Source organism: Dicentrarchus labrax, unplaced genomic scaffold (assembly GCF_905237075.1).
Source record: "Dicentrarchus labrax unplaced genomic scaffold, dlabrax2021, whole genome shotgun sequence".
In the NCBI taxonomy this organism is placed as follows: Eukaryota; Metazoa; Chordata; class Actinopteri; family Moronidae; genus Dicentrarchus; species Dicentrarchus labrax.
Window position 1 is genome coordinate 11306039 of NW_026136707.1, and position 19813 is coordinate 11325851.

The 19813-nt window shown below is 40.1% G+C and overlaps 3 protein-coding genes and 2 non-coding genes across 8 annotated transcripts in view; 3 read left to right on the forward strand and 2 right to left on the reverse strand.

Moving 5' to 3' along the window:
- Window positions 1-268: 268 nt before the first annotated feature.
- On the forward strand, window positions 269-4662 carry rps27.2 (ribosomal protein S27, isoform 2). The gene is made up of 4 exons (XM_051406327.1): window positions 269-350; window positions 868-976; window positions 1577-1687; window positions 3355-4662. Exons 1-4 carry the CDS (start codon window positions 345-347, stop codon window positions 3381-3383), a joined length of 255 nt encoding a protein of 84 aa, XP_051262287.1. The 5' UTR covers window positions 269-344; the 3' UTR covers window positions 3384-4662.
- On the forward strand, window positions 1337-1472 carry LOC127367776 (small nucleolar RNA SNORA13). The gene has a single exon (XR_007885544.1). It is a non-coding gene; the product is annotated as a small nucleolar RNA SNORA13 (small nucleolar RNA).
- Window positions 2461-2595, forward strand: LOC127367777 (small nucleolar RNA SNORA13). Its single transcript, XR_007885545.1, has one exon. It is a non-coding gene; the product is annotated as a small nucleolar RNA SNORA13 (small nucleolar RNA).
- LOC127367338 (uncharacterized) lies at window positions 4106-13123 on the reverse strand. The gene is made up of 5 exons (XM_051407100.1): window positions 13119-13123; window positions 12061-12339; window positions 10229-10418; window positions 6945-7118; window positions 4106-5906 (listed from the first exon to the last, which is right to left on the reverse strand). Exons 1-5 carry the CDS (start codon window positions 13121-13123, stop codon window positions 5706-5708), a joined length of 849 nt encoding a protein of 282 aa, XP_051263060.1. The 3' UTR covers window positions 4106-5705.
- A 3029-nt stretch (window positions 13124-16152) lies between these two features.
- The window catches only part of kcnn3 (potassium intermediate/small conductance calcium-activated channel, subfamily N, member 3), a 52548-nt gene continuing 48887 nt past the window's right edge, over window positions 16153-19813 (reverse strand). For all 4 annotated transcript variants that reach the window (XM_051406324.1, XM_051406323.1, XM_051406322.1 and 1 more), the window contains one exon: window positions 16153-19813. This exon is cut by the window's right edge and continues 300 nt beyond it. In XM_051406324.1, the coding sequence (XP_051262284.1) occupies window positions 19691-19813 (123 nt within the window). In that variant the 3' untranslated portion in view covers window positions 16153-19690.

A 19813-nucleotide genomic window follows, 5' to 3' on the forward strand; every position in this document is an offset into this window, starting at 1 on the left:
AATGGAAATAATTAAATTTTTTATTGTTGAAATACTAAGTTATGTCCGGACAAGTAACTAACTAATGCTCTTAATTAGTTAAATCAGTTCAATTCTTCATGACAATAAAATTAAAACAATTAATTATATATATATTTAAAAAAAAGAAAAAACTACAAATAATTTTTTTTAATTTCAGGTAGTTGAACGAACACAAACTCCCAAAGAAAATTACCTTTATTAAAACAAACAAACAAACAAACAAACAAAAAACCCAGACACTTCCGCTTTGTGTTTGTCCGTCAGCCAGAAGTTTCCGGTGCGTTACCGATGTGATCTTCCGGTGAGCGTCCAGACACGCAGACATGCCTGTGAGTAACACTACGGTTTTTATATTTGCCATCCGTCGTTAGAAAGTGTTAAAATGGAGAAAGTTGAATACGATATAAAAGAGTGTTTAGTTTATGGTGGAATCAACGTGTTTATGTTGCTGTACTGTAAATGTAAAGGAGGTGAAAAAGGGACGCAATATGGCGAAACACGTGTACGACAAAAGCAGCACATGCTGCTCCCTTGCTCGCTAGCAGTCACACGTGGATTATTTTGGGGGTAAAAACTCCACTTTCTAAGATATCTTGGGTTGCGATTGCTCCAAAAAACCTAGTTATCCGTTTGGTTTGAGCGCGTTTACTTTCCCTTTGTTATATTTATTATAAAACTGTAAAGCGATCTCGACCTTTGCCTCGAATCATGTAGTAATAAAGTTGGCACCTGCGACCAGAACTGGAATTTATCATTTTATTGCAGTAACTTGAAGACTCTGTTGGTAAACTTCAACCAGTGTAGACTGATATTCAGCTGAACTGTTTGTGTGTAATGTCCTTTCAGCTCGCCAAGGATCTGTTGCACCCGAGTCCCGAGGAGGAGAAGAGGAGACACAAGAAGAAACGTCTTGTACAGTGTCCTAATTCTTATTTTATGGATGTCAAATGTCCAGGTGAGATTGTTTGTTAACCGCCATTTATAGATAATGGAGACAGAAAGTGTGTTTAGTAACACAATACACGGAAGTACTGACTGTGCCTAAATACAACTTCCTATTAAAGTACTAATAGTAGTACAACTATTGAGACTTCAGACTGATGGAAGGGAAATGTACTTTAATGGAAATGCTTTTCATTTCAATTATATACAATAATAAAATATACAACCAGTACTTTTTGATATTTGAGTACATTTTATTACAGTATACACTCAAGTGATATTTAAATTAAAGTCTAAATGCAGGATTTTCACTAATTGCTGATAAATTATTATTATCTAACAGGTTTAAGTATTTGTATAATATGTAAATATTTGCCTTTATGTGTTGCCCTTTCATTGTTCCGTTAGTGATTGGGGTGTCAAATAAGGCATACAGTGACACTTGTGACTGTCTATGTTTAAATGGGTTTCAAAGTGACTCTTTTACACAAACGGCTACAAGGACACATCAGTACAGTACACTGGGTTGCTCAATGACTATTATGTGTAATGACATTTTAAGGGCTGTCCCATTCAATGTTTTTTTTAAATTTGATTTGTGTGTTGTTCGCAGGTTGCTACAAGATCACCACAGTGTTCAGTCACGCTCAGACTGTAGTGCTGTGTGTCGGCTGTTCCACAGTCCTCTGCCAGCCTACAGGAGGGAAAGCTCGCCTTACAGAAGGTACAGAACCACTACATGTTCATCTTAAATCTACATATCCCTACACGCCTTTTTTTTAAAAATGCACCAATGTACACTGTAGATGTGTCACTTGTGTAACTGTTGTGTGTTCTAATAATAGATCATTTAATAGTTCATGTAAAATTATAATTGAATACCGCATGAAAAGCCCCAGGTTCACTGTGTGTTAATTGGTTTTTGGTAATTTCATTGATTGGAAATTGTAGAGTTTTCAGCACTTAATTACAATATCAGCAGCGGCATCATTAGTCAATCTTGTAGCCCTGTATTGTAGAGCGAATTATTGTTGGATTATATCCTACACACACACACACAGATATCATAAAGTTGTGTTTAATCAAATTACAACAAACTGACTCACAGAAAACCTGATTGGATTTTAAAAAACAAAACCTTTTTTTGAGTTTAAACAAAGAACAGCACAACACACAATTTCCCCCACCCCAGACCACCATATGTCATAACCCGAATAATTTAATGATTAAAGAATAATAAAATCGAAGGGGGTGGGAAAAAGGATAGCAGAATTAAACCTAAACATACATCCAACAAGTATGTTAATTAATAATATAAAATTAAGTAAATATTGTTTCTAGTCCACTATATATTCATGATTTTGGGGTAACCCGTTATCAGAAGCCTTATCATGTGGTGTGTTACACACCACATAATGAGAGGGGTCTTCCAACCAGAAAGGGGGCCAGGTAGCAGTATTTGCTGTATAATACACTTGTAACGGATGCCCGGATATTTGCCTTTGTGTTGCCCTCTCATTGTACTCTTCATGAACAGGGTGTCAACTAAGGCATACAGTGACTCTTGTGGTTGTGACAGAAATTCATCATAACTCAAGATCAATTTCTACACAATCAACCACAAGCACAAATACCTTCTTCATTCAGACATTGTGTTTCTTTTGAGTCAGTACAACAAGAAGTAGTTTCAGAATAGCTAATCGGGTATTTCTGATAAAACATGAATCGGATTTGTCTCACCAGTCAGAGTACATTGAAGAAAAGATGATGCACTGTATACAGTATGTTAGTGAATTGGTTGAGCTTAAGGTCAAGGTTTGCTTTTACTGACGCTCTCACTGGTCCTACCCACTCTATCCTGAGCTCCGCTGCCGTGGTAACTAAGGGCTTTTCAATGCACTCAGCTCTGAGTTACTATTGGTGCAGCTGCAGCTATTGGCACTAAAACCACACTTGTTTGGAGATGATTCAGTCTTTTTGAAAAGGCAGATAGCAACATGAGTTTTAGTTTTCTCTCCTGCTATATGTCAGTGAGTCAGTTTATGCACCATCCCTGATGTATTGACTGGCTTTGTTCTGTTAATCCCCAATAGCGATTGTTGATGCACCGCCTGCTTCTTAAATGTCAGCATTTTAATGTGTCCACGGTGTTCTCAAAAAGTAATTTGACACTCTTTTGAGTTTTGGACTCGTGGTTGCATGAAACAAAACATTTGAAGTTGTCACCTTGAGCTTTGGGAATTTGTGATTCAAAAATGTGTTGGTATACTGAGAGGCATTTCTAATATTTACTATATCCTCATAGACATAAACGGGATGGACAAGATACTCCTTACATTAACAATCAACACAAGCTACACATAACATCAACTATTCTCCATCTTTCCTCAGGATGCTCCTTCAGGAGGAAACAGCACTAGTTTAACCAGACATGGTTGGACACAGTTGAGGAAGTAGAATGAACACCGCTTGATGGACATCAAGTAACACTGCCATGGAGCTGATGCAGCAACGAGGAGACGGAGAGCATGTAATATAATTAGCCAATGAGAATATGCACAGAGAAATGCTTGGCGTTGTTGACATCCCACCAACACAGCTCATCTATTAATTCTTCTCTCTTAATAAACTTAGGTTGTTTTTTGGTAAAATAATCTTGCATGTTTGTCATCCAGTCTGTTCTTTTTGTTGTTTTTTTAAATCTCTTGATGGTTCGTAGATGTCATTTGTCTGGTAAAAGACACTTGTCAGCTCAGGACCACTTAACAAATTGCTGGTAAAGATCAGGACCATTTGAGGAGTCTATCCTCCATGTGTACAGACGTGTGGCCTTAACAGTTTTTTGTGCCGAGTAATTTTGCATTTGTTGGCATTACACCCTGTGATTAAGCATAAACATTTACAGGAAGGTGAGGGTATATGATGAGCCTGGCGGGTGTTGTTTAACAGTTAACACAGCACTATACATTTATGCAAATGTCCTTTGAAAACATCAGAGCAGTTCTGAGAAAGGGGACGCACCATGAGCTGAAATTGCAAATGAACCTGAGTTTTACTATGTAAAAGCTACACTCTGTATAAAAGGAATGTTGACTGATGTGTGAGTTTAAAGCTGGTAATAAATCCAGACACTAAATACATATATCTTTCAAGTTAAGGCCAAAGTGAAGTTTATTTAGGGTCAACACTGATGTCATTGGTGCCTGCTCCGAAGCCCGTGGTGTTGGTTCAGGGCCTGCTCTCATTCTGAACGAGGGTTGATTCAGGGAAAGTCGTCGCTGCCTCTGCTTCTGTTTCCCGATGCTTGTAAAACACAAACACAGTACGCAAGTGTTGTGACACTAAATGACATCATCATGAACATTGTGGTTGTGAATTTACATGTGCTTGAAAGCTTCCTGTGAAAATGATGATGAATTCCTGTGAAGTTGCAAAATAATGATCACACTAGTAGCTTGAGGGAAAAGCTAGAGATAAATGGGATGAAATCTTTTGTCCTACAGTTTACTCACAGCTGTTAAGGCACGTAGGCCATTTGCACAGTCGCTATATGTGACAGCATTGAGTTATACACTGAATAAAGAAACTGAATCAGGAGAGGGAGTGAATGATAACTTTCTTGTTGCTATGGTGACATTTTTCTTGTGTCTTGCTTGTATATTGGACACAGCTTACAAATAAAATCATAGTAAATGGGAATATTATGTGCCTCCTGGTTACTGAATGACTATTAAAGGATAAATGTTTATTCTACACTCACTTTTCATGCTGTGTTCTCCGACAGCCACGTTAAACAATTTACGCAGCACTCGTATACTTTCAACTAAAGGTGTTCTAATGGATTAATGGCTACATACAGACATTGAAAACCTAATTAAGTTTTTTACTAATGTTAGTTACAAAATTATTTTTTGTATGATTGTGGGATTGCTGCAACGGTGGATTGTTTATGGAGTTTCAGCACCATCGCACTTGTGGCAAACACGTCACTACTGCTAGCTACAGTAGCTAGGAAGCTCATCTCATAATGTGCAAATGAGGATTTGATCAAAAACAAATGCACTAATCATTTGTAATAGGTTAATCCATCCATTTCTTGGCTTATCTGGATCCAGGTCACATAATTTAATTGAATACATGATTAGAAATTATTGTTATATACTGCTGGGAAGTACTGAAAAAGACAAGTAAATAACTCTAGGCCATATGATCCCAACTGGTTTTCAATTATTCTTTCATACTTAAGCCGTATAACTGTGAAACAGGTAATAATTTGTGTTCTATGTGGTCCAGTGAGGAGGTGACTGTCAGTACTATGGAAGAGCTCTCTAATGTATCAGAGCTCAAGGCTACAGCTGTCGGAATAAACCATTGACAGTATATATAAGGAATAAACGTATAGTGTAGTATAGTGGCCACTGCATGGTCATATCCAAACAGGAATTTTAAAACCAAATATCCCAAAACTTGTCAAAGTGTTTTTTACAGTTTCTTTGTGGACTGTTGATATTTAGCACCCAATATTCATATATTACTTGGAACTTTCAAAATCAGGTGTCTACAGATAATGGGAGTATAATAATAATAATAATTCAGTATTATTTCAATGCAATAATATTCTTTACATAATTTAAATTCACTCTAAGGCTCAAAGGCTGTGTAACAAACTGTGTGTACAACCTTGTCTCTTTATACTTGTGTGTGACAGACCTTAAGGGATGACAGCATGTCCTTGGTTCCCATCACACTAAGGACCAGGCGGACGCGAAGCAGTGAAAGGCCGGCAGGTAGAGAAGCATCTCTGGGACACCTGAGAACAGCTGCGACAGAGAGGGGACTGACCCCGCAAAGAGGCTCAGACAGAGAAATGAGAGGGTCAGTGGAGAGCAGCTGGGAAACAGACTCATCCTGAGAGTGGACAGCCACTCGACATCTGCACACACCTGCAGGGAATGAGAGAGCGAGGAAGAGTACACTTTGCCAAACCTAGGATTAAAAAGGGCTATGTGTCAAGTACTAGTGTTGTGATCATAGTGTGGAGATACTTTCAGCACTGACTGTAAAATGTTAAGTTGTAGGTAGAGGGTGCTAAAGTGCATTATTCTCTCAGGGTGCAGCCTGGCTCTCTGTGGCTTTCCTTTTTGATAAGGGTGCAGCTGACACAAATTAAGAGCAACGGGAAGACAATAGATGAATATGGGTTGTGTTGGTTGATGCTAGTTTATTCTGGAACTCATATGCATATGAGTCTATCAATAAATGTTTGCATTTATCCATGCATCCATAAATTAGCTCCAATTCTTTGAGGACTTGCTGTTCTTCCTCTAGCCTGCAGCAGACCATCACTGTTCCAATATGCTTTAGGGCTGCCCTAAAATACACGATTAAGCGCCCATCTGATCTGGTTTGATCTGGAACAGGTTTGCCGTACTTAAGCACAGCGCATTGTATGAATGGATACAGAAAGACAGGGATAGCAAGGGGAGTGTAGTCACTGAGGGAGGTGTTGATGGGATCCATTGTCACTGCTAAAACTCTTTTGTCCTGCAAAGTCTGGACACATATATAAAAAAAGATGGCTGTCAAATTCTGAAGTCATCTGTGCCAGGTTATCACTGACTGGGAGGCAGAGTGGAGGATGGGACCAGAAGATCGATAGTGAAGGGCAGAAAAATCATTCAGAGACATGGCCAGATGAGTTTTTACTGTATCGATCAGAGCAGTTTGCATTCTCGTCCCAGCTTTGAATTCAGCCAAAGGAAAGTTGTAGAATGAAAAAGTGATATGAAAGAGGATTGGGGAGAAAGACTGAGAGAAAAAGAACCAGAAACTGAAGAGATTAAAAGAGTAAAAAAAGCTCACTGAAGAGACCTGGAGTTCAACACACACACACACACGTACAATTTTGTTTATTTGAATTTCTCCTTTGCCAAGGACAGAGCCATTACACATCATTAGCATCCAGTGCACAATTAACTGACCCGAACACTGACGAGCAGAGTCTGGCTGACCCCATATGTCTCCATGGCAACGACCTCCAGCAGAGCAGAGCTAGTGTCTGGGCCACTTGTCAGAATCCCCTGGGAGTCCATGGTGACAAGACGTGGCCTGTCACACATTGACACAGAACGTGGTGCACAGGGCAGATGGCAGCTCTGGTAAACAAGACAACAGCACACAGTGGTCCTGACTAGAAGACTCTTGATTTCTGGGTAAAATTTATTTTCCACTGCTAGAATTTATTAAATCCTTTTTTCTGTTTAAAGCCTCTCCACAGGTACAGGTAGAGAGTGAGTGTCATGGACACTTAAGCAGACACTCACTCCTGTCTTGACTACACAACACAAAGACATACACACCCACACACAGCCAAACACAAGGAATCTATTCAGTCTGAAGATTAAAAAGCTGAACATTGGATTAAAAAAGAAAAAACGTACAAATTCAGGTAGTAATTGGATTGTAATAACACAGTTTGCAGCACGCTCTCAGTTTAATTGCTTATTGTATTTGTAATGGCTTTGATGACTCTGATTGATCTGTAGCGTAATCAGCAGGCCATTTACATTATTTCCCCATTTTCCCCACTCCCAATTATCCTAACTGTCATTGATGTATAACAGGATCCTGTTTACCCTAAACTGTGGTAAACAATGTCTTACTGCAACAGGAATCTTTCTTTTAAACTGACATATTACACATTGTGCTACACAGAAAGACACAGAAGGAAAGAGAGGCAGAAAAAGAAAGATCTGGCCTGGACAGGTTTTACTACTACCGTGTCAAGGTAAAAAGAGATAAATACGATGAAATGTGAGTTTAAGTGTGTGTCCCTCGTGGGTTACATCAGGTAGGGTTTAGGAGGGGTCCGCTTTGCTGCATATATTTTACCATCTCACAGAAGCAGTAGGAATTGTGGCCCCTGTGCCCCTCAGTCACAAAGTTGATATATTAGTAAACATATGCTTAAAGACACACACCAAGACAGACATCTGTACCATGCACATGCACATATGCGCGCTCAAGCTCCCATGCACGTTCATAGAAACAGACAGGAACACACACACTACACACACCTCTCTGCAGGAGTGAGGGTCACAGTGATGGATGCTATCCCTGAATGGCCGTGAGTATTAAAAGCCTGGCGACCTGGTAAAAACAATCCGTCATGTCAGTTTGTCGCAGCTTGAAATTAATCATTCCTGTGTCGGTGATAATTTCCTGCATTAATTATTCTGACCATGTAGCTTAAATAGTCTGCACGCTGTGAGTGTGTCTGCCAGCACCATGTTTAAAAGAACATTTAGGGGGATGAAGAGGAGTTTGAGGAGTCATTGAGGGATAAGTGAGGTTGTCAAACTCCACCCCCTTCTGGTCAAAGCCCGTTATCTACAGTTCCACACCCTTATGACACTGGGGAGAACGCGAGGTTGGGCATAGGAATAAATTCTTTCTAGTGTGGCTCTTTTCTATGGTAAAAATACAAAAGTACAAAAATATTTGCTCAGATCATTTAGCAAAGCAGCGAGCAGAGTGATAGAGGGACATGAGTTGGAGGGAGAAAAACAGGGTGGCGGAGAGAAGATGTAAACACAGGCTGTTTCAACCTACTGAGAATGTTTGAGCACACTGCTTTGTGTTGGCTAATTGCAGCCTAGCTCCTAATGGAGGAGGCAGATAATGTGTTGGGACTGCTGTCAATAGTTTGCATGGGAGAAAGGCTCAAAATGTAAATATATAATCACTAGGCAGATGCCACTCAGTTGTTTCGGTTAGCCAAGTTGTTACAGAGTGTGTTTGCACAAATGGAATAAGTTGTGCAGTCAGAAAAATGCATTTGAATAGTAAACTCATACATATACAATTGGTTATTGACAAAACAAGTAAATACACTCTGTATTTGAGCAGTCGTTTATAAACAGTGTGTTTCAGAAATACACAGACAATACTTGAATGACGAATATTAAAATGATTTAACTGAACACTGTGCTGTGCTACAGTACAGAGACAAAAGTTCCATTTCGCTCCATTCACTTATTCATTCATTTTGTTCGCCCATTGCCTTTACCCATTCATACCTACTCAGGGTTCATAGTGATCTAGGATCTATCTGTGCATGCATTTGAGGAAAGGCAGGGAACACACAAACACACGCAATAGGCCATTTACAGTCTCCTGTCCAACTGACCTACATTCCTCTGAAAAGTGAGAGAGCACCACAGCAGCACATAGAGACGGATGCAAAAACATGTCAGTGAACATAAACACTCCCATAGAAAGGCAGAAAAACCGAACACCATTCTTGTTTATGTTTAAAAAATGGTCCATCAACAGAGTACAGTAAATCCCCACAAAAGTAATTGTAACCCACAACAATCACTGCTGTCACTGGTGGCACTTCAGCTTCAGTGCAGTATGAAATGAAAAAATAATGAAATGTTTAGGGATTCACAATTTTTTTTTCATATTACATCAGGTCTTGCAAAATCAATTTGACTTGAATGTCCAATTTGTAATATACTCAAGCCTATTCCTGTCGGAATCACCCAATCAACAGCTTTCTCTGGGCTCATTAAAAATAAACAGTCAGTGTGAAGTACACACTGATTGCTAATCAACTGTTTCACAAATGCATGCATGTGAGCGTGCGAGTGTTTTTGTGACTCCCCTTGCTCGGCATCCTTTCTAGTCTGTGTTAGGAAACTCCTGTCTGATATAGACACAGGCGGTTGCTATGGAAACCAACATTACTTTTCAGTAGAAGTAACTGGGGAGGTATGGAAGGAGTTGGAGGGAGGGGAGGGCGGGTAAAAGCAGAGTTCAAATGAATATGAAATTAAAATGTAATCCTCTGTGTGTGTGTGTGTGTGTGTGTGTACCCACTTCTCAGCATCTGTCTATGAGTGTGATAAGCAGAAGGTATAGAGCTAGCAGCAGGGAGGCAAGGAGGAAAAGAGCAGAGGAAATAAAAACTTGCTGTGCTTGTGGGGCACTTGGACTGAAGGCAGAGTTTGGATGGAGGATAGAGGAGGAGGAGGGGGCATAAAGACAAAGAAGCAGGGGAGATACAGCCCACTTTCTCCTTTTTTGATGGCTGATAGTTAGGGGCCTGGAGTTTCAATACTGACAAACACCAGCCACTGAACAGGCACGCATGCACAAAGTTAATATAATAATGTGCCCAGAGTACTGATGTCAAGAGACAACTCTAGAGCCAGGCTAAGATGCTAAAAATATCTCACTTGACAAAATACCAGAGTCCCACCTGTATGCTGGAAGCCACACAAGTAACATTGCTGGCATGCTGTTGTCTGTTCCTCGGCTCTAATTGGCCGACTGCCCCCACCTTCAGCCTGTCCACATCCTCCTCCAAGGGGCCAAAGGGCCACAACTTGAGAACTTCCTCTTTTACAATGAGGTGTGGCACTCTGATGGAGAGCACTGCCTCAAAAAACCTATAAGGAAAGAGAGAAGAAAAGCCACACATTTAGTGAGAAAAAGAAAGAGTGAACTGAGAATTAAACGTATAAGTGGCACTGGGCCCTTGCTGTGAGTATAGTATGCAGAGGAGTTACAGGTAGCAGAGTTATGTCAGTGGAGGTGGCAACAGTTGAAGTCCTGTCGGCGGGGAAGCAAAGCACATCTCCCCTGTGGCATCATTAAAAAGCCCACCGTCTCTCCCCTCATCCCGATTCAACTTAACAATCTGAAAAATAGGTCAATTAACAACCTCTGCTCTCTTACTCCTTCTCTCTCTCTCTCACACACACACACACATATACAGGCATGTCCCCTGCACGCAGCCAGAGGAGAGTGTGGGCGGCCAGTGTTGCCATGGAGCTAATATTGTACCGGTTCGCTTCCGTGGTGATGGTGATGAGGGTATGTCATGGGCCCGCTGCTTCTACCTGCACGGCAACCTGATACAATGATCAACAAGCTTTACAAAATCTTCAATGTATTATGGAAAAAAAAGAAAAAGGAGAATGAATTTACTCTTGTACAGTAGCCAGCTCCCTAGAGAACATATGAGCGGCACTTCACCAACTATATCAGTTCTTTCTAAGAATGATCATCCTCTTGTGTTAAACTGCCTAGCTGAAAACGTACAATATGCATGGACCACTTTACTGTGTAAATTCCTATTTAGGTGCTGGCCAACCTTCTTAGGAAACTACATTAAACATTTATGGATTTAAAAAAGTTACTGACTGCCCACTAAAGTGTGAAGGGTTCAGGTAGACTTTTAAGAGCTTGTAATCTGATCTGTTATACTAACAAACGCACGCATTAATAATTTTATCGCTAATGGAATGTCAACATTACTTCCATGATTGTGTATGTGGTAGAGAACCAACTAATCCAATCAAGTCTCTTATGCACTTAGCATGAGAAAAGTTAATTGAACAGAAAGGGGAGAAAGCATATTGCCATAACCTTCTGAGCCCTTTATTGCGTGCATACAGCCCCATTAAATGAAAATGTCTACGTAGGTGTCTATGAAAGGAGGAGTTGGCATTAAGTAAGTCAGGGATAGTTATGCGCTTCCACAACTCTTTGACTTACTTGGGCCAAGCGGAGCAGAGCTGAAGACCACACACACACACACACACACACACACACACACACACACACACACACACACACACACAGTATTACTAATGCAAGATGCTAAAGTGCTGTACTGTAAGATGTGGAGACGCAAGGCAAGCACTGACTCAGCCCGATAAAAGTACAAAAACAAAATGTTGTGGTAGCGTTATCAGGTTTGGACACTGAATTCCACTCATGACAAATGTTCACCTGGTATTAGCAAAAGACTTCTACATATTAAGCTAAAAATTTAACTGGGTTTCAGTATTGGCTAAAGAGAGCAGTGTAATGTTACAAGTTTATATTTTAAATCACCACCTTACAGGTTTCTGAGTATTGTTATAATAAAGGTGGACATTATAACAACTTGGACTATAATTAACCCTGGAGGCCAAATGCTGATATGGAAATCTATCAGGAAGCAGTCTGTGGCCTCCAACACAAAGGCAGAGCAGGTTGAATTTAAGTCACTTTGTTTGAAACTAGGTTCAATAAAGAACTTACAGTTTGGCAACATGAAGGCAGTCCAAAGAGGCAAAGAAATCCGATCCTCTTACATAAGAAAGCAGATTGCGAACTAGCAAACACAGGCAGGTCCACAGAACAGGGAGCAGGCAGGCACATATGGCTATAACACAAAGTATTGCACATGAACAGTAAACATGGCTGGTACTGAGGGACTGACTGAGGAACAGGTGTGGAGGGAGGAGCAGGATCAGGTGACTGGCAATAGGCGGGGGAACTTCTGAAGACATCTGGTTGACAGATGGGGACTGACGGGGACTAAGGGGACGGAGAAAGGTAGACAAGGATGCAAGAGTTGACTGAATATTTTGCTTTAGTTAGTATGAATCTTGAATTTTGGTGTGTGTGCATTCACCTATCCTATGGTAGTGTGTAGAGAGTTATGTATATTCAGTCTTCCCACTGTTATATCTCCTTTCATCATCACCACGGCAACATCACTGTCACTCTCTGACCCGCTCTTCCTGCTCAGCACGCGCACACTCGTAAACACACACAAGCACACAAAAAATCCAATCTTTATGAATTCAATACTGTCTCTAATCCCTCTTACCATAAATACACAAATGCACACACACACACACACACACACACACACACACACACACACACACAGACCTGTATGTGCTGGTATAGGTCTGACCCTCTGGTTGCCAGGGAAACACCAGGACATCAGGCAACAGAACAGGGGGTTCATAGATCTCCACTTCCTGGTGAACTGTGACTAGTCTGGTGGAGTCATCAGAAGGGTTTTACTGCCATGAAAAGGATGGGAGAGAAAGTAATAGTGTGTTTGTGTGCGTGTGAGTCCATGCTCCTGTGTTATGTCTGCAACAATGCTGAAGCGGCTATATATGTCCACAAAATAATGGGTTTTGTTGATAGAAGCTTCCAGTTCACCACTCATCTCTACTGTCAGCACAAAGAGGAGTTAGAGATAAAAGATCCTGTTGCGATGGGAACAGCCTCCCGCTGACAGAACCTGGTGACATTTGGGCCGGTTGTTATGATGATGACATTATAGTTGACAGGTGTACCACATGATCGTGGATCAGTACAGGCAGGTGATAATGGTGGCCAACCTCTGGCATCCATCTGTCTGCCTCCTCTTCCACTGACAAAGCTAGATGAGCACACACATACACAGAAACACACAAGCCATCCTCGCCAATACAGGAGTGTGAGGTAAGGTCGCTGCTTTTAAGCGTAATGAGGCAGCTGGGCTCCACCATGCAGACAGCAACAGAAGAGCACATGGAGTTCAGGGGAATCAACCAAGTCTGGAGAAAAAGATACATGAGGAAAATACTCTTTTGTGTTGTTGTGTTGTGCTTTTGGGTATGTAAGCTATTTATTTCTTATATAGTCAAACTGTCCTCAGGGGGACAAAAAAATAGCAAAAACTGCCTTTTGTGTGGTGATTTAATTTTAGAGAAAAGAAGGGGGGTTAGAATACAACTTATTTGAAGTCATCTTAATAAAGTTGGAATGACGGGTCAACTCTTGCCAAAAAGGATGCATTCCTTGTCTTTGCAGTAGGTCGCGAGAATCCCTACAGTACAGAAAAGAACAAGTGTCATGATGGCTGAGCACTAGGATGGATACTGGGGTGTGAAACAGTGTAACACATCTTGTCCAGACAGCTGTCAGTGTGGCTGACACAATCATGACATTATTATTGTTGTCTGGGAGTTGTTGCTCTACAGGTAAACTGGTAACCTAAAAACCAAGGCTCACATCTGGGCATAGAGAAGGAGAAAAAAGAGTTGATTGTATTTAGACCTTAGAACACAACTACCCCTTTAAACCACAACACACCTGACTTTGGAAAGTGGTCAGCTATAATGTAAAGTATTGTGTATTATAAGAAATGGCTTAAAACCTGTGACAATGTATTGTTTGATCATTCTACTAATGCATCTTAGTTACATTAATTAAAATGTTTTCTTTCTGGTGTTACATTTTGGCCATTTCTTCTTCTTTTTTCGTAAAATGTTCTTGAGTAATGAAACGTTCTTGCAGTCACATTATTGTCATTGTTTTGGCTGAGTCTAGCCTGAATATGCGTAAAAACATATCGCAATTTCCATTTTCTGTGGGTCCTTTGCTATGCTTGGCTCAAACTGCAATTCTGAAAGACTAAATTGGTTTCCTGGAAAATGGAGAGACTGAGAAACAGGTGGAGAAGAGAGAGAGAGAGAGAGAGAGAGAGAGAGAGAGAGAGAGAGAGAGAGAGAGAAGCAAATGAGAGTGTTAAAAAAACTAGGCTATGGACATTACCTTGGCCTTAAAATTATAGAGCACAATCATGACAATGGACATAGCCTGAGAGAGATGATGAACGCCCGGGGAGCAGAAGAGCCCGCCAGTAAATAACATAGATAACAAGCTCATCACATCTGGGTACGTGCTGCGCCCCGGGCAGAACAGCGCCTCAGGCTGCCTGGCTTCCACACCTCTGTTATTCTGTTTCATTTTCACCCTGGGCTACACACACAACGGACTATGATTCCTGTTTCATGAAAAAAATTTAAATCAATTTCCTCTGTTCAGGAAAATTGTGTGAATGCTGTGACTGCCTTCTTGCTCGAGTACATTTACTTACACACGATAAGCCCAGAGAAGATTAGTGTTCGCTCACCTTTGGAACGAGCGCTGGTGTTTAATTTAAATAGCTTTGACTCAACTATCATCAATGAGTAAGAAGACCTAAATAAGGTACTTAACATATAACAAGTTGTTGTTATGATGTCAAACTATTAAATGTGACTCATTACCTCACACCCTGAGGTATGGCCAGCGAGCAGTTATATAAATGTCTTTTTAGTTTGGCACATTCTGACAATCCATGCACAAATAATGTGATATTACAAATAACAGATACTGAGTGTGTGGTCCTTTTTCAGACTATCCTGAACTGTGGTATCTTCACTGCCCTGATAATAATGTTTGAAAACCGTGTACTGTAATGATAACAGCTTCAAAACTCCACAATGTCTATTCTATTTACAAAGACCAGAAGTGTGTGAAAGGGAAAAATTGTTTAAATGAACAAATAAAAAGTAAAGACAAAAGAGAGAAAGACGAGAGAAAGCTAACTTCACCCTGCCTATTGTGAACCTTTTTCACAGCTAAAACTTTATTCCTCACTCACACTTACTTTGCTAGGCCTGCTGCGGTAAGATTATAAACCTAACAAAGGATTACACCCAATTAGTATGAGGACGTCTGACAAACATGCAAATCCTAAAACAAACAATCTTCTGTTGTAAAATGCATCTCCAGCTGCAACAAACACTCCCAACCACAATTTGAATTACATAAAAATGGAAAATAGGACAATCTTTTGCAGGATGACCAAATAAGTGACCTAAAAGGTTGTTACCACAGGCTTTTCAGACATAATCAGTTAACAAGGACCTAAATGAAAATCAGTTCTGTAGCACAAAATGGCTCCTCCCCATTTTTTGTGTCTTTTTTTTCCATAAGCGTATTAGTACTAATTATATGCACTAGCACAGAGTCATCACTGCATTATTGTACTTTATATTCACTGTTGTTGCATTGACTCACGCGTCAGGAAAAGTTTGCAGGTTTATTGCAAACTTAATCATATCCAATGCATCCACGATACAACTGTAACTTAATTTCAATTAAAACTCAAATCATTTTTTGCTTGTGCTGAATGCAAATGCAAACAAAAACAGAGGATGCCACTTGTATCCCTGCTTAGACAGCCGTCCCTAAGTAGTCGGATTAAAATGTGAAATTGGTCCCCCAGATTTGACAAAGGTAAAACCAGTCACAAGCATACTCACTGAGCATCCACATGTCTCCACTTCCCCCTTCACCAGAGCCCCATGCTCATGTTGGTGGTGATTGGTGCCAGTATAGCAGAGACTGACGGAGCACAAACTGGCCTCAGGTAGAGGACTGATGAACAGAGAGAGAGAGAGAGAGAGAGGCTTGGACATAGACAGAGGCTGGACACAGACTCAGTGTCAGGTCTGGATGATTTCCTGAAGTTACACAAATGGATTAACACAAGCACAGAGACAGACAGACACACCAGCAAGTGCAGCTTTTTTTAATTTTTTCCATTACTTTGACTAAAACTAGGTTTACACACACATTCAAAAGTCATTAATCCCAACTTCCATTTGTTGATTAATGTTCATGCTCAAAGAAGCAAAAGAGTTTGGTTCAGGGTTACCTTGTTGTAGTTTTCTAACGGGTTATCAAGTTTTCCAGCAAAACTATAAGAGTTAGCCTAAATTCGTAACCTAGCTACCTTTAAACCCCCAACATTTAACAGGTAAAATTACACACAAGATTAAAAAAACAATTATCTCATTTAAATCTTATTTTTAAGAAAGACAACCGACTCACTTGAATATTAGCTACAGGTAGGGTAGCTAACGTCAAAGATGCTGCTAACGTCGGTAACTTAGCAACAGGGTGTCCAGGTAACCTGGCAACTATTGAAACCATGACAACCCAAAAACGTAAATATCCATCACATCGAGGAAAAATGGTGGCTCTCTTCAGCGTTTCGTCACAAATTATAAATGATATTGGCCACAGTAACAGAGAGATAATCATTTTACAGTGAGAGAGATATGAAAATAGGCCCATCATTGACGGACAAAATAACCAAATAGCCTGTAGCAACTCTAAAATTAGTTTGTTACATTATGTAATGTCCAAATGTTCATTAATTGTTCGGTGTGAGACGCACAAAATGAAACACATTTTGCTTATTGTTGTGTCGCATTAGGGGGAAATTGATTCCACTGAATGAAGGATATCTAAACTGTGAGCCCCGTCACACCAAAAATAAAAAATAAAACAAATAAAACAAAAATCAAATGAAAACAGCGACACAGAAAAACATGGAAGCTATAATGTTAGAGATATATACTTTATTAATTCTCTCTGATAAAATAAAATTACAAAATAATTTCAACCTCAAACGGCACTTTCCTTGTTCATAATTATTTAACGTATTGTTAATACATATATCATAATTGTCATGACGAATGAGAAGAATACTATAGTTTAGTAATATTAGATATCAGCTATAACTGCGTTTAATCATAATGGTAGAAAAGACTAAGCAATACAAAGCTAGATTTCGTTAACAGCATACTATACAATATTCCAAGCGTATGTAATTCAGTATTCCGGCCACAGCGTGTCGCTATAAGACAGTTTTCATATTGTCTCCAATGCAAGGGTAGGCTTGTCTCTTTTCCCATCACCATTATAAATCCTCTCAGATATACCTTAAGTCTCGCTTTCTATGTTTTATTTATTTCATAAACAGCTGCTCCTTCATGGCCATTTATCCTTTATAAGGTTTATTTGTGTTCCCTTGTGTTCATCCGTAGTCCACCATGATCTGTTTTAAAGCAGTGAAGAGCAGTCCATGTACAGCACTGTAACAAGTCCATGCCCAGATTTTCACAGTTATTCCCTCAGAAATATTGTCAAGATATCTGCAACGCCTCCTGCTATCTTTTGTCCCCGGTGACAGCAGCGTTCCCTGCCTCTTATTGAAGTCCATTTAAGAGAGAGCACTTTGGTTGTCGAGGTGTGTGTATCTGTGTGTAAGTGCGTGTTGGTGTCTGTTCCTGTGTCTGCATGGCAGTTTAAGTGATCGAGCAAGCAAGAGAGAGTGTTTGAGTGTATTTCTTTACACAGAATACATTCATGATAACAGTACGTTGTTTTGGGACTGCAAGCTTGAAGAAGAATGGCAGTAAGTAAGGTCTTCTTCCCATTATGAAGGGTCGTAGACACAACCATACACTGTGAAAAAATATTAATCACATCAACTTATAATCACACAGCTAAATAATTATTGGATTTTTTTTTTAAATTAATCAGTCAATTAAAGTACTAATGTAAAAATGCTATTTTAAGTATATTTTTTTAATGAAAACAAAACAATAAATAACTACAACATCCAAGTCAATTTGACTCCACTGACTTCAGCCACGTCTCAGTAAAAGAATAAGCAGATCATTTATTATTGGTGGGTAACGTTTTTGACTTAATTTAAGTGCAGACCTCTGGTTAGATAGACTCCAGTAAATTTAATAACATGAAATGAGAACACTCAACCAAATGTGGAGCATCAAGTTTGTGCTAGGCTCTGTCTTGTAGAGTTTCAAAAACAGTTGCGACATCTTCTTCAAAATCAATTAACCCGATTGAAATGCCTGATTAATAAATAAATGTTTATGTTGCGATCTGTTCTTTCATCCTAAAACCATCCCAGTATTAATGCACGTACAACTATAAATTGTCAATTTTAAGAGGTTCTTTTTTTTATAATAAAACTGTCCAGAGAAATCAGTACAGCAAACCTACAAATACACTTAAACATCAGTTCAACTTAACTTGTAATTTAATAAATGCAGAAATAAAGTCCCGCTGTAGTTGTGTTAGGTTATTTTATTATCTGCTACTGTCTTCCTCGTCACAAACGGACGTTATGATGACTTACGTCCCTTAGTGATTGACAACAGCTTCATCTGTAGTTTGTGTAGTTCAGTGAACATTTACGATTCTCCCGACTGAGTATTTAAAATGTCACAACTATGCATTGTAAGTCTAAACTACTGCATTAACTCGCACCCACAAAAGTGATGAACATTTTTTACAGTGTGTCTACATTGCTTGGCAGTGCTCTGTGGAGATTGACAGTGCATTGAGTGCTTGGCAGTATAGGCTATAATATTATCTTGTGGGCTACTGAATTAATTTCTTTCTGTGAGTGTAAATAGGGCCTGCATTGTGAAAGATTGTGTATTTATGTTTGTGCTGTGTTAACTTGTATTGCGTGGCTGGTGTGTGTGTGTGTGTGTGTGTGTGTGTGTGTGTGTGTGTGTGTGTGTGTGTGTGTGTGTGTGTGCAGTGCATGCCACTAGTTTTTTTTTTTTTTTTTTTTTTTAATCGTGGTCGTATTGATCGAACCTTCTGTTAAAGGGATGCTCGTTAACACACAATTAGCATTCAGATAGAAAATACATCATAAGGATAAAAAGTCATGGTCATTAATTCCTGATGAAGGGAGAGAGAGATTGGGAGAGGGGGGAGGAAAGAGAGAGAGAGAGAGAGAGCGCGCGCGAGAGAGAGAGAGAGAGAGAGATAGAATAAAAGGCCTTTTTTAGTAATTGGAGTGGATTCCATTTAGGAGCTCTGAGTTCATATAATTATTCCTAGTGATTTCTCCTCCTCTCTCCTTCTCCCTCCTCCTCCTCCTCTCTACCTCCATTTCTCACCCTCTTGACATTCTTCCTCCCCCTCACACCTTTTAGAGTCTCCATTTTATCTCCATTTTTCTTCTCCTTCCTTCATCAAGGAAACCGCACCAAAGTCCCTAACACGTCTCATCATTCATATTGGCCCTCCATCTTAATCCTATTATTTCTCCTCCCGTCTTCATCCCTCTCTCGTAGCATTAGTTTCAGAGGATCACCTCCTCCCTCCTTGTTCCTCTCCTTTAGTCTGAAGTGAGAAGACCCCCACCCCGCACCCCCCACCCACACTCTCTCCCTGTTTTCTCTCCATATTTGTCCTCTCCTGGTCCTTAGAGCTGTCTTCAGCAGCTAGAAGTGCAGGTGTTGAGGTTGGGGCTAGCCTCCTGGCTCTCCTCTGGGCTCAGTGGTGGGGGCGACAGAGGGGACTCCAAGGCCAAAGTAGGAACCTGGGACGGAGGCGGCGC

What these genes read in the sequence shown, in the direction of transcription:
- rps27.2 (XM_051406327.1), top strand. An exon ending in TATGGATGTCAAATGTCCAG is followed by an intron (nt 977 to 1,576) that starts GTGAGATTGTTT and finishes TGTTGTTCGCAG; the next exon opens with GTTGCTACAAGATCACCACA. An exon ending in GAAAGCTCGCCTTACAGAAG is followed by an intron (nt 1,688 to 3,354) that starts GTACAGAACCAC and finishes ATCTTTCCTCAG; the next exon opens with GATGCTCCTTCAGGAGGAAA.
- LOC127367338 (XM_051407100.1), bottom strand. An exon ending in GTGTGGCTTCCAGCATACAG is followed by an intron (nt 7,119 to 10,228) that starts GTGGGACTCTGG and finishes CTTGTTTACCAG; the next exon opens with AGCTGCCATCTGCCCTGTGC. An exon ending in CTCTGCTCGTCAGTGTTCGG is followed by an intron (nt 5,907 to 6,944) that starts GTCAGTTAATTG and finishes CATTCCCTGCAG; the next exon opens with GTGTGTGCAGATGTCGAGTG.